Genomic DNA, 14,835 nt, shown 5'->3' with positions numbered 1-14,835 from the left:
TTATACCAGACAGTTAAAGTAGGCCTAACTATTTGATCATGTGTGTTTGGATCATAAGCATATGACCTGTATAAACTCTTGTTCATTCATGGCTTCATAAAATACCAACATCCCATGTAGCTGTTAAGAGTATTAAACTATTGGCTAAGCAGTGTGAAATAACTCAAAAATAATAAAAGTAGAATTGCATAGGCCTAAGTGTAAAAGCTGAGACTTCCCACATAGCAAGAAGCTGGTCTGAGGGCAGATCTGGCATTCTGTCCATTCTCCAATTTTGGGCATTTTGATCAAAATAGATTTTAAAATATTATGATGGTCGTCAGTGGGTCAGAAGTGGTGGTCTGATATCTGGAAGCCTGATTTCACTATCTGGGTTTTTGATCACAATTTGGTCCGCCTCACTTTGAAAATATATCCTTCGCCCCTGTGTGTGTGTGTGTGTGTGTGTGTGTGTGTTCGTGTGTGTGTGTGTGTGTGCGTGTGTGTGTGTGTGTGCGCGCGTGTGTGTGTGCGTGTGTGTGTGTGTGTGTGAGTAAGTGAGAGAGAGGGAGAGAGAGAGAGAGTCTTCATCTCTTCCTCCAGTTTCTGGACAGTACTGACCTTAGAGAGTTCTGATTCTGAGACAGACCGCTGGGGTGGGGACCGCCGCTGGAACGCTGGGCTCCGCTCGGGAAAGGTGGGACTACTGTCCTCGTCCAATCCCAGGCTCTCCTGCTCGATAGGCTCCTCCTCCAACTGAGAGGAGATGTCCTCCGAGCACACCTGGTGGTCGATGCCGTTCTGGCTCAGGTTGCAGTGGACAGCTATAGAAGGTAAACAAACAAACACACAAACGGGAAAAAATGAGACAACCTGGAAGTCAGTACCATGAAAATAACACCAGATGGTGCTCTCACACCCCCTTAGAAGACATACCCAAATGCTAAACACCAAACAAGTTGTAACACTCCTTACATCTAATATTGCGACTCATCTCTCATTTTGTGTCCAAACTCATGTAGGCTCACTGGCTCAAAGGATTGTTGAGGTTTCAAGAGAATCAGTGACTCCAATTTGTCTTCAGGATTTGGTGATCTGGTGTGTCAGTTTCACTCTAAATATCTTGTTACACGTCAGCCCACATATGTTCCAAACCAGTTTGTTGTGGTCTGATGTATTTAGATAAATGGAAGCTTTATCGCATCAGAAATTGAAGTAATTTGCTCAGAAATCTGTCTGTGTGTGATGGATTTGTATTCTAATGGTAATTCTGAGCACAGCACAGATTGAAACCTATCTAGATTATGGCATCAGTCATTTTACTGTAATTGTCACCGGAGGTTCAAAGTGTTAACCTGTAATAAGTTGTTGGATTTAATAACCTGGTGTTCCCCTGGTTGAACAGATTCATTGAGTGCTTCAACACTAACTCACACCTATAATTATGGTATATGAGGAAGTCATACAAGGAAGGATTTATTTTTCTAACACTCTATTGTGTTCCAGGAAGAACACGCCTGCATTGTAATGTGAATTCCAGTGGTGGTAATAAAATTAATTACAGATTATTGCCCGGGTCATTAATCAAGACAAATTGCATGCCTTTGAAATGAAATGGTGTCTTGTTTGAGTTCACCTTAAAGGACAATTCCGGCGCAAAATGAACCTGGGGGTTAATAACACATTTGTACGAGTTCGACCGTTCGCTGGGATTTATTTTCATGCTAGTCGAATGTGACCAGTTTTATTGCAAACCGCTAATTAGTGTTTAATGCTAGCCTTCGGGGCACACGTACAGTAGAAAGAAATCGCTATTTCTATACCACTAACAAGGCTCAAAATAGCACCACACTTACACAGTAGCATAATGAGGGTCTCTACATGTAAACCGAAGCATTGAGAACTTTGTAAGTGTACAGGCAGTTTATTAAAAAGAAACACATTACCGTTCACGTCTGGTTCACATACAGGCAGGCGCCTTGGGAAAACGAAACTCTGGGATGTGAAGTGAATCTCATGTGAAACGTTTTTGCTGAAAGAAAGGACTGTGCAAAAGAGAAGCACTGAACGCAACAGGAGACATAAGAGATGGCAAGCTATTTGAACGAATTTGAAGACATCGAGGATGAACCCTTATTGGACGTCGGAATATAGCCTACCAACGAAGAGCTGCGGAGCTCCGTGAAAGGGCTATGAGAGAGAGAGAGCTACCTGTAGTCAATGCTGCACACAGCCTCGCACTTCTAGAAACTGTAGGCTACCTGCGGACATTGTGAAGCTATAGCCACCGAAGAGGAGTGCCTGTGTTGCATGGAGTGGGACCTGTTGCGTCTTGACCCCCAAGAGACGCAGTGTTTTGTAGAGTCTGAAGATTCCCCCTCATTGATAAACAGGGCTGTAGTTGAAACTTTTTTCCATGTCCCGAAAAGAAATTGGAGGCGGCGATCCATACCAGAGAGACCAGATGGACATCCACTAAGTAAGTACACTATACAAGTTATGTTACATCGGAGCTTATTTCTGATAGGCCTATATTGAGCAAATTACATGATTTTAGTTCACATCGCCTGCCTGTATATGTGAACAACCAGACGTGAACGGTAATGTGTTTCTTTTTAATAAACTGCCTGTACACTTACAAAGTTCTCAATGCTTCGGTTTACATGTAGAGACCCTCATTATGCTACTGTTTAAGTGTGGTGCTATTTTGAGCCTTTTTAGTGGTATAGAAATAGCGATTTCTTTCTACTGTACGTGTGCCCCGAAGGCTAGCGTTAAAAGCTAATTAGCGGTTTGCAATAAAACTGGTCACATTCGACTAGCATGAAAATAAATCCCAGCGAACGGTCGAACTCGTACAAATGTGTTATTAACCCCCAGGTTCATTTTGCGCCGGAATTGTCCTTTAACACAATACAACAATTGACAAGTGCTTTGCCCCTAGGGGTCTGGACCTGCTATGTTTGTCAGTATCCACTAAGGGGCGCCAGACTTCAACATGTCTGGGCATGGTGAGGTAAAAATTAATACTCTGAATAATGCATCCTGATAACCTAACAAGCCAAAAATAATTATGACTTAAACGAAACGTAAATGTGTGTTAACTCACTAGTCCCTCTTTGGGATTAAATTCTCTTGCCCTGATTTTCAATTGGTGCAGGAGTAGGTCGACATAAAATAACCATGAGCATTACATTCATTTTCAAATCAGAGCCATTTCAGGAGCACAAATCCATGTACTACATACATGTGATGATTAGACTCTTGTACCCACTACTCTGTGAGACAAGTCCCCCCTCCACGACATCCCTCAGCTGAAGGACAGGGTTATGGGAGAGGAGAGAGGACGAGGAGGAGGGGGAAAAATGACACTTTGGCTAAATCTATCACGCTGGCCCGAACTTGAACCGCAGCCAGATGGTGGATGCTTGCCAGGGATCATTCCGGGCCGCTGCCGGCCGGCAATTACAAGAAACCCGACCAGGAATTAAAGAAAATAAAACCGTGCCCTTCCCCATAGCCGTCGCCTGAGAAGGCGGGCAACTGCCCCTCCCAGACGACACGCCATTCACGCCTTAAGGACAACCGGAAAACATCAAATGTCAGTGAAGCGCCTGTGAGTGCAGTGTCCTCATAAATCTCCCAACCAAGGCAATCGGTCTACTGCTAAATTCCCGCAGGTTGAAACAGTGTAAAGATTTAAAGACATCTGAGAAACATCTATCGGCAAAGGAAGAAGAATCGGTGATACTTAATTTGTCCCCCAAAGGGGTGATTTAGTTAGACCAAACAGTTATACAAGACTAAATATTTGTCTGCATTAGACACACACAAAAGTGTATTTACAAATATTTCATGGGTTGCTGACAAGGCCACACATGGTATGTTGTTTCCAAACTGCAGAGAACACTGTGGTGGCATTGATGTGCCTTCTGTGTCAGGCGATGAGAGACAAGCGCTCCTCTTCAAACAAAGGAAACTTAGGATGCACGGCACGGCACCACGCTTCGGCTCCAATTCTCCCCCTCTCCCCTCTCACTGCCTTTCCTCCCTTGCTCCATCTCTCTCTCGCTCTCTCTCCATCTCTCTTTTTTCGCTCCAAACCTCGTTTTTCCCCTTCACGGAGCAGCACAGGGAACACGCCTTGTGCACACAGGCACTTCTATAAGCGGAGGGGTGAATTATGCATCATGCTAAGCGTGTTCCTTAAGTAGAGGGAGAGAAAAAGAGAAAAAAAACAAAAAACAATCATGGTCGAGAAGAAGTGAGAGAAGTGAGCAAGAGAAAAGAGCTAACAAGAAAGATAGGGAAGAGAAAGAAAGAGGGAAGAGTGGCACAGCACAGGGCCGAAAATTGGGAAACCACACAAGCACACAAGAGGGGGGGTGGGGGGGGGGGTAATAAGCGCAGGCCGACTGAGCACAGTCATGGCTCAGTTTCCCCCGATTCATGGAGAGGGAGGCTGATTTCACCGGCAGCCTGGGTGCAGCAGTGCTGGGTGGTGGCGGTGGTGGGGAGGAGAACGTGTGGGTCGAGCGCCAGAGGGATGCTGCTTTTTTCTTTTTTCTGCAACCGTTCCTATAAATAGCTCGGAACATTCTCCCCTTTGGTGCTGTGACATGCGCAATGAGGGCGGAAAGAGAGAGAGAGGGAGCAGTAGAGAAAGAGAGAGAGAGAGAGAGAGAAGGAGGAAGGGAAAAGAAAAGAGAGAGATACATCACTGAGACATCGTCCAACCTCCTCCTCCACCGTTTTTTCCTCCTCCTGTTCTTGCTCATTCACAAACCCAGGGAGAAGACACGGGTGAGGTCCTGAATGAACAATCAGTCCCCGTTCCCCCCATCGCATAGACAGAGCCTCTGTGGCTTCAAAAAGCCCTCGCAGGCAGCTAAGCCCAGCAAAACCCATCCATAGACCGCTGTCTCCCCTGCCCTCACAGAGCTTCAAGGCGGGAACCTTGGTGATGTGTGATCCGAAGTGAAGTGGCCCTGTGTACTGTAGGGCAACTCTGGGCCTCAAAGTGGAGCACGGGGCTGTGTGTGTTTCGCAATCTCTCTCTTTTTTTTGTGTGAGTCGAACGAAAGAGTGTGCGACCCAGAAAGCAAGCCTTGAGAGGTAGACCAGCTGTGTGCCACGAGGGCCTTACCCTAATAAGTGTGTGTGTGTGTGTGTGTGTGTGTGTGTGTGTGTGTGTGCAGATGGGGAGCATGAGCCCAAGAACAGATTCTCCCTGAAGGTGAAGCCTGCTAATATTACAGAATATGCCACTTCAGAATCTGTGTGTGTGTGTGTGTGTGTGTGTGTGTGTGTGTGTGTGTGGGAGGTCAGAGAGTTATGACAGCTTCCAGGCTTCCAGGCAAAAGCTACTGACACATGGCTGCTCTTTCCTATGCCAACACTGTATGGGAAAATCCACAACGTGTAGATAGCATGGAGGGAGAGAGAGAGAGAGAGAGAGAGAGAGGCGAAAAGAGATTGCTCTGGCTTTCTCTCCAGACAGTCAGTGAATAATTGACCCTTAAACACCCATCAACCATTTTGCCATCAATTACTTAATATCAACAATCCCTTTCATTGAGACACGGTGACAGGCTGTCTTTATTCTTGTATGAACAGAGAATGATTTGACTGATGGTCAGAACAATACAGTATGTGTTCCCCTGCGCTAACTCAATTTACACTGAGAGAAAATTGGTGTGTGCGTCTGTGTCTGTGTGTGCGTCTGTGTGTGTGTGTGTGTGTGTGTGTGTGTGTGTGTGTGTGTGTGTGTGTGTGTGGGTGAGAGAGATATGTGTGTGTAAGTGTGCGTGTGCTCCAGAGGACACTCTTTAACAGCCGAGGCCACATCACTCGAGGTTCCTTTTACAAACTGACTGAAGTTATAATTGAGCCCTTTGAAGAGGAGACAGATAGTGAGGGAGAAATCAAAAGGGAGGGAAGCAGAGGCGGCGAACATCACATCCCGGGCGGGTTGAACCTCGTCAAGCTCTCTGCCCCCACCCCCCCACCCCAGATAAAATGGGTCAGCCCCAGGCCTAGAGTTTGGGTCGAGATGCACTGGAGGTGCTGGGATTGTGGCTTGCGCTCTGGGTACTGGCCAGTCAACGCCTGGCCCGGGTCGTTGGGCGTCCGTCCGTGAGAACCTGCCGGATGGGGATCTGGCTTTTTTCGCCGTCTGGCCCTTAATTCACACTGACAGCGCGAACGACATTAGCACTGTGCGAAAAGAGGAGAGAGAGAGAGTGAAAAAAAAAGTTCTGGCGGCCTTTGGGGCTTCCACAGTACCAACGGCCCACCCCCACCCCCCCCCCCCCCAAACAAACACACACACACTCCCACACAGATGCACCCTGCTCTGCACTAATTCTCCCCCTCTACCCTTCACAAAAAAAAACAACAAAAAAGAGAGAAAACTGACCCAGTTTAAACAGACACTAACTGAGCTAAAAATGATCCCGTTGCTGAGTGAGCCACTGTGTTACAAGGGGGGGGGGGACAATCACTTTGTGGCATGAGATGCAAAGGAAACGGCATATAGGAAGGCAGTATTAATAGATTTCAAAAACTACCAGATATGGACCATAAGGACAGCTATTAATATTTCAGAGAGGCGGAAGAACTTTTGGGCTCTTTTTCAGAACCCCTTCCTCCTTTGAGAGACAAAGCGTGCCTTGATGTGACAGGCTGTTTACTAAAAATAGGCGATGGAGTTTTTTCCAAGGTTTGTTGGCTGTGGGACAAAATACACTCTCTTAGGTATAATTATGTCTACCTCATACAAGGTAGACGTTTCACTTCAACCCAAATGTTCTGTATTATCAATTACAACAAGAGAAAATGGTTAGTGTTTTAAATGTGACCTTTACAATTCTACAAAACATTTAATTTGGGGTTAATCAAAGCACTTTATCAAGGTATGCAAAGAAGAACTTTTAAAAGTTCCTCTTTAGGACATGGTGAAGAGGAACTGCATTTCCAGAGAGTGAATGCCAATCTCTGTAACTGTATATTGCAGTCACCTTCCAAAGCCCTACCATGAGGAACCTGGCATGAATTAATTATGACTCTTCAAAGTCTATAGCAGATGGGCTTTCAAATATCACCCAGTCATCACCTCACTGCCAACATTTCAACTCAAGCACTTTTCCTCAGCACTGTTAGCCATTCTGAATCACCCTAAATTGTCATACCAAGCACCAAACGACTGACGCACACATGCAAATACAAGACTAAAGGTCGGTATGGATTTCCATAGCAATGAGTATCGATTCGATCCGTGTGCCAACAGCATTTTTTGAAGCGAACTTCTGTTCGAGCGAGTTGATTTAGTGTAACACTGACTGCTGGAATTACCATCGGCACGGTTTGCCTCATCTCTCGGCCATAACCATCGCTCACGGTGGCCATATCTTGCAGAGAGATGAGGGGAGGTTCATGGGAATTTTATACGACCCTTGCCTGATTAAGACAACAAATCAATGAGCTGTCTGGCGATGACATTGAGACACCCCCCTTTCCCCGACCCCACGCTCCATCAAACAGACCCACATAGTTTCTTTCCATCACAATGGCTTGAGTGAGTCTACAGTGATTTGTGCACAGTTATGCCACACGACGTATCGTAATTCAGTCCCACTGCCTCAGCCTCCTTTCAGTTGAATATTAATAAGATCCAAAATTAGACTAGGCCTACACCTTCTTGCCCTTCTTCTTCTTCATGGGGAAGTGGCCTCGCTAGGAAAAATAGAATGGGCCACAGCTATAAATAGAAACATCATCCTGCAATCCATATTGATCCCAGATTCAGCGAATGTAATAAGCTCCTGGATTCTGCATGAGAAGCTGAGATTTTTTCCGATTTCGAGACAAAGTACTGGCCTCTGCTACCTTGCTGAGTCAAAAATCCAATTAGCCACACATCCCAAAGTGCTAAATCATATGTAAGGGGCTCTGAGAACATTTGATCCCTTGTATCAACTCATTCTTCATTCACTGCAATTCCCAAGGGGCATTACTCAGTGTTATATAATACCTACTTTATGACCCTTAATGGAAATTAAATGGCTGCACAAGGAAGAGACACTTTTGTGTTTGTTTTTTCTTTCTTTCTCCATGGCTCCAAAACACAATCCTCTATCAAGTGCTCCAGGTAAGAAGCTGTTCAATCCCAATTCCCCCGAGACTACCACCTCAAGGCCTCTGTGATGTGCTCGGACTCCCAACCAAGTCTGACCTAAACCAATGCTTTGGTGGCACACGCATTGGCAGCCATAAACTCAGGGTCTCCTGATCCCCCAGATGCATTAAAAAAGTTGAGAGAGGCCACTATATAGGAACAACAAAGTGCCTGTCAGGATGCATAAGCCGCATTTCCCACTATCTGGGCCTCAATTTAGCCATCCCCTCTTAGGCTTTGACAAACAGTCTCTCCAGCAGCACATCACAGCCTTGGCTATGAGGGATATTAGGATTTATTTTTTACAGTGGACAAATAGCATCGAAGTGGGGCTGAACAAAGAGAGAGGAACGTCATAGAGGAAAGGTCTTGTTAAGAAGAAAGAAGAAGCCAGAAGCTCTAGTTTTTGCAGGACAGATTTCACTTACTTCATCCTACTTTTTTCATCATGAGGCTTATCATCTATGAAACTAATATCAATATAAAAGATGACAAAACATGCAGTTGTGTGTAACTGCACAAATCACAGACTGAATGTTTTTGTGGTAATATTGTAGAGGGGTACATTTCAGCTCTTTGTGCAGCTGGGGGTGGCACTGTAACACCATTGCATCATGAACTCATTCTGAGCAGTGACAAGGTCCTATTGGTTCAAAAACTAAAAAAAAAAAACATGTCCCCCCATTAACTCAAGATGCCGACCTACAGGCGAGATTGGCAGTGGCAGCCCATTCATAGTTTTCACAGAGGTATGGCCTGGAGTCTCTCAGTAGAGACCAGCTTAGTCAGTCTGATTCTCAATAGGACAGAGATCTGAGGGGGGTTAGGGGCTTCGCTAATGACTAGAGTACCTTCAGGCTGTGCAAACTAGGAAATGTGGACGGTTGAATCAGCCGACTGAGGAGGGCGTTTCATTTGGGAACATGCCCTTTCCATCACTCACTGGCACACTACGCTACCCAACCTCTGAAGGGGGTGGGCCATGATGACACAGCACTCACTCAGTTACACGCACCAGACAGTTACATTTACATTACGTTTATTAATCTAGCGGACGCTTTTATCCAAAGCGACTTACATATGTCAGCTATATTACAAGGGCCATTGTCCCCGGAGCAATTCGGGGTTAAGTGCCTTGCTCTTAACAAAACGGTGGGAGCCGGGTATTGAACATACAACTGTTACTAACCTACAGCTACCAATCTAGAGAACCCACAAGGTCTTTTGGCCCTGTCTTACTGATCACCATTCCAAAAATATAATCGAAAAAGACACAATTATTTGGCATTATTCTAAATGTCCTGGCCCTTCTTTATGAACATGTAGTAACAAAGAATGAAATCCAATCCAAGTGCAATTCATCTGGCATTTTACATGAAAACCAATGGCTTTGATTTTGCTAGAATGTAAATAATACATCTGGAACAACAACGCTTACAGTAACTATACAGAAGGTATATGCTCATATTGACAGGAGAGAGGATATACTTTTAGATATCAAGTAGCTGTAATACCTCTTTTCTAGCATGATAATAATTTAATAATTAAGCATAATTCAAAGAAACTTTCCAAATACTAGAAGGGCACTTGGAGAGTGAGGCCGATCTTCAAATGCTAACAAAAGAGAAATATAATATAATTATTAAAAATCTAATTTATGGATTCGCTCTGAGATTGAAAACCCACTCCAAAATTGAATGAGATAGATTAGGGGTGTCATCCTTATATTAGGCAGTGTGCTGGATTTGTTGGAATGAGAACTTGTGGGGGCCGCCAATGTTATGGTCATTATCATTTTTCTACATGGGTATCATAGTGTTGTTTGATGATACTGTATACTCATCTTTACTATACCCACTTATGGGCAAACGAGTACAGATAATGTAGGCCTACTGTTGTTATATACTGCTCTATCTTGAAATAATAATACTATAATAATAATACCATGTCAGTTTTTTTCAGCATTTTCCTTCCTGAGGATGATTTGTAGTGCTATGTTTAATCAATTTGTAATATGATAGAGATATTGCTTATTACACATTGTTGAAGACAACTGGATGTGAATATCTTTTTTTTCAATATTCCCTTCCTGCCCAAAACATCTTAGGGGTCGTGTGAAACCTGCTGGCGGGCCTGATCTGGTCCCCAGGCCTTATGTTTGACACCTCTGGTCTAGATGAAAATCGATCTGGTAGTTTTTGTGTAATCCTGCTGATAGACAGACAAGACAGACAAATCACATCAAAAACATAACCTTCTTGGGAGAAGGTAACAAAAGTTCAAATCTGCCATTGAGTTTTCTTTCTGCGTAAAGTCTGAAAAGGGATGGAGGAAAACACACCATAATGAGGCAAAATACCTCAGAGTTTAAAACCTGAAACGGCATGTTTGATCAGCTTCAGCATTTCACCTGCTATGAATCATTAACACCATCTGCCTACATCTTTCAGTGTGTTCTGCTTCCACAGGAAGTAGAGAATATGACAACAGGAAGTTCTTCTTAGGCCCTAGGCTTACTGTAACCATAATGATGACACCAGAATTTCACCTGTCCAGTTTCAGTCACATCAGTTTGAGGTAAGAGGTCACACTGGTGGTGTACTAGTCAATCTAAGCAGACAGATCCTCCAACCATATAGTGTCACTATTAAGATGACAGGTATCATCCTGAACTTAACCTGGCTCAAGCTTGTAATAATTAATATTATTAGTCAGCCATAATGGAACATTGTTAAAGTTGCCTTGAACCAAGTCTGCTTATAGTACACATACTCAAATTCTCTGTCAAGTCTCACAAATCAGCACATGTTGTTCAATTGTTTTACCCACGAAAGAATGTCGTGATCTGACAATAAACAAAACAGGTTGATACATTCGTAACAGAAGATTGTTATGCTGAAATACATGCTGTTTCGACCGTGCTCCATAATTTCCAAAACAAAACAATCGGGTCTGTTAGGTTACATCACATAACGCCTCATTAATGCTTGCTGGCCGTGTGGATGTCTGTGTGTGCCTAACCTACGCTGTGGCGAGGGTGGTGTTGGCCAAAAACACAGGTTGGATTATCTAAAGTAACTTACACGTAGACAATTCGAGAACACACAGCCGCTGGAGCGAGTTTGTCAGCGGACTGATACCAACGATAAGGAACCGGTTTGTCATTATCTATCTAGCATGCACATGGTTCCTGACACTTGTCTTCTAATGACAAATCACGCTTCTAAAAGTGGCATACACTAAAACAAATCGGCACACCTACCTCGCATAGGATTCTGAATCCATAGAATGCCCCCTATCAGGTGAGGTGACTGCCCGAGCATCATGTCTGCAACCGCTTAATGATGCACGTCTGGCTTTTGGTGGATGTCCAGTGGTTCACACGCCTGGCAAAACTATCAAGCAAGGTATCAATTTCGGCCGTGTTGCTGCAGGTTAGCCCTCATGGTTTAACTCCTGGGGAGTCACGATTATACAAAGGGGCCTCGAAGAGGGCTCAAATTGACACGTTGTGGTGCCCTGCCAATAAACAGCAGATTTCTGTTCCTCAACGCTTCCAGGTTGCTGAGTGGACAGCGAGGCTGAACTTACCAACACTTATCAATTATATTACGAAACGTGTTGCACTATTATGTGCATCAGTTGGTTGTGCCTATAATATACTAACGTCCAGCAACCGCTTTGCTGCTGTATTTATGACGATTTAGCCAAAGCACTTTCCGAAATCTCTGTCTATATGTCCATGCGTTATTGACGAACGAGTTCGCTGAGAGAATGAAGACGCTCAATGATAAACAATATTCGCTAATCTTCAAAGAATGTGACTCGGTTAATCTCAGCTCATGCAGGCTCCATTCAGACCATCACAGCAATGTATACTGTGGACGTGTACTAGGAAGACAAAGATCTGCTGGAGAGCCGCTACTAACACTAGCCAATCATAGACTAAGCTCGCCGGTCCAGCATCCACGCTTGACTGTGCACCTTGTTTTTATCATGGACGTACTATTCATCCCTCACTGCAGAAAAACAGAGATATTCATTCAGTTTGGAAACGCGACATAATAGTTTGCCATGCTTACCTTCAACAGCCATTCTGCTAGTTCTCTAATTCGTTCATAGTTCACGCGGGCGCAATTTTGTTGTGTTCAGTCTATCCTCATTGTACACAATCGTATCGCTTGTTAACACTTGCTGCAGGCAAGCCACTGTCAAGTGGAGCGCACCGCAAAGAACTGAACGCTGTTTGCTCGGAGAATTGTGGGGGCTGTAGTTATTTACCCAAGGTGGGTCTGTGCGGTGGGTGAGGCTGTAATTGGTCAGTTGATCGGTGATGGGAAAGGGCTGCACACATAGCAACAGTGAGATCTTGTAAGACAAGTCCTTATGTGTTTTGGGATCTTTCTCTCTTTTTCGTGAATGCAGGAACACTGCACAGCTGTGAGATCGATAAGGGAAGATAAGTTTGTTCTTTTGAGAAGTCAGTAGAGCCAGCTCAATGAGTTTGTCTCTTTCCTCGCTGTGACGTGTGTGCCGGTGGATGTAAGCAATTATTTTGACTCCAGTTTGTTTCAGACAGAGGAATAAAATAGTGCACGGATTCGTGTGATTGGCTTTCAATTCCTTCCACATTATAATGCCCCTAGCCTACTCGCTTCACTTACTACCGGGCCTTAGGCCTACGGCAGTTCATTTAGAATGTAGATCTATAAACATAGAACATAGCTCTAATCAATATTATTTCAGTGGTGAAGCTGACTAGCCTAGAAATCTAGACGCACCCTAGCGGCAACAAATTACATTTGCTTCCAAGATGACATGGACTCTGATGGAATGTTGTGGCTTGACCCAGGATAACCTGTTTCGAGGTGGTTTAGGAAGGCCAGGGCCAAGTTGAACACCATTTCTATCCTGGGTGCAGAGATCAAGGTGGTTGAAGAGCTACAGATCCCTGGCTCTCCAACCTTGACATCAGACCGGATTGGATGTATAACACTGGTGGTCTACAGGAAGGGACAGGGCAGACTTAAAGAAGTTTAGATCGGTCTTTTAATGTGTGCAGCTGTTTTCCATATATTTTATCGGTCTGTGGCAATATCTATCCATCCATTTAAGAAGCTAGAACCAGTTTGATTTAAGATAACTTAGTGATGCAAAGGATTAAAATGAATGTAAGCCAAAAGTCACTCAAGGTTCTGTGATATTTCAAAACCTGAAAAGGTATTGGCCCAATTCTTTCCCATTATTATAGATATTCTTTATATTCAAATGTTGAAATAGATTATATAATTCGTTCTATTCAAATGTTGCATTCAATTTAATGTTAAACGTGACAAAGTTGTAAGCACCGTTTTTAAGGGATTTAATTGGAAATAACCATAAAGTTGAACCAGAAAGACAAACATTACTAAATTCTAGTCACAATTGTTTTCCACCTCATGGAATGTGACGCAAGAATGCTATAAAGACAATGTAACAAGGCATACAATGGACACAAAGACTCGTTACTCATCGCCTATTTAAAAGCACTAGGCAAACAGGTATATATGTGTGTGTCCCCTAAGCAGTCTCCAGTCTGAACAGTCTCCTTCATTATTCTAGAGTTCTCTCCCAGGAGGCATTCTAAGCCTCATACCTCTGCAAAGACGGTAAGTATACTTTCAAATAGGTGAACCCTATATTTAATTGCCCTGTATTTCTTTGTTCTATAGCTGTTCTTGTAGATCAGTTTAGTTGTGGGTAAAACAATCTTAACAGGCTTAAGAGCTTTTTTTGTCAAATATTAGTATAAGCAGAGAACCTATGTATTTCAGATAGGTCTTGCAAATGTATTCATTAGCATTTTAGCAAATGGTTCATATGGTTCACATTTAGGGGGAGCCGTGGCCTACTGGTTAGCGATTCGGTCTTGTAACCGGAGGGTTGCTGGTTCGAACCCCGACCAGTAGGCACGGCTGAAGTGCCCTTGAGCAAGGCACCTAACCCCTCACTGCTCCCCGAGCGCCGCTGTTGTTGCAGGCAGCTCACTGCACCGGGATTAGTGTGTGCTTCACCTCACTGTGTGCTGAGTGTGTTTCACTAATTCACGGATTGGGATAAATGCAGAGACCAAATTTCCCTCACGGGATCAAAAGAGTATATATACTTATACTTATATATGGTGCTTTTCTTAGCATTCCATATTTATTCAATTCGGGTTTGTAATGATTGCTACTCCTTTTGTTATTCATACAGATGTTCAAACTTGTGGCTCTGTCACTTCTGTTTGCCAGTACGCTGGTCCAGGGTGAGTGCTTCCATACTGTGCTTCCATACTGCGGGTGTTTGAACTTAAACACTCTGCCATAGGATCGTATAGTCCTATTATAGTACATATCCTGCACATCTCACAATAAGCTTCTGTCAAAATAAACATCCCCGAAGATCCTGAGAGAATATCATATCTGACCTTATCAGTCAGTTTTCAGCCAGACAGACGGTGCTGAGGGCAGGAGCTTTGGTGATGACTTAGATGTTCTGGACATGCGTTTCCTTGTCTTCACAGGTGCGGTGGGTTACTACTCGTTCTCTGTGCCTGTTGGCAGAGGCACTGGCACAACCTACGCCACCTCTGGAGAGGGACGTATCACTGCGGTCAGAGTTTGGGAGCAGAACAATAACCAGATCACCGGGTAAACATC

General features: G+C 44.0%; 1 protein-coding gene across 3 annotated transcripts in view; it reads right to left on the bottom strand.

Annotated features, from left to right (window-relative positions):
- Positions 1-12,838, bottom strand: part of samd12 (sterile alpha motif domain containing 12) — a 71,627-nt gene extending 58,789 nt beyond the window's left edge. The window contains exons 1-2 of one of the 3 annotated variants that reach the window (XM_076302095.1): positions 12,238-12,838; positions 601-803 (exon numbers count right to left, since the gene is read on the bottom strand). In XM_076302095.1, the coding sequence (XP_076158210.1) occupies positions 601-803; positions 12,238-12,250 (216 nt within the window). In that variant the 5' untranslated portion in view covers positions 12,251-12,838. Of the gene's footprint in view, positions 1-600; positions 804-954; positions 1,064-11,417; positions 12,162-12,237 lie in introns of those variants that run through there. The other 2 variants (XM_076302092.1, XM_076302093.1) reach the window with 2 other exon arrangements.
- Between the last annotated feature and the right edge of the window lie 1,997 nt (positions 12,839-14,835).

This window comes from Alosa pseudoharengus, unplaced genomic scaffold, assembly GCF_046254945.1.
Source record: "Alosa pseudoharengus isolate Yale_2024_CS ecotype anadromous, Long Island Sound unplaced genomic scaffold, YU_APseudo_1.1 YU_APseudo_1.1_scf_23, whole genome shotgun sequence".
Taxonomy (NCBI): domain Eukaryota; kingdom Metazoa; phylum Chordata; class Actinopteri; order Clupeiformes; family Clupeidae; genus Alosa; species Alosa pseudoharengus.
Note: the sequence above shows the minus strand (reverse complement) of the source record. Positions and strands in the feature narration are given on the sequence as shown.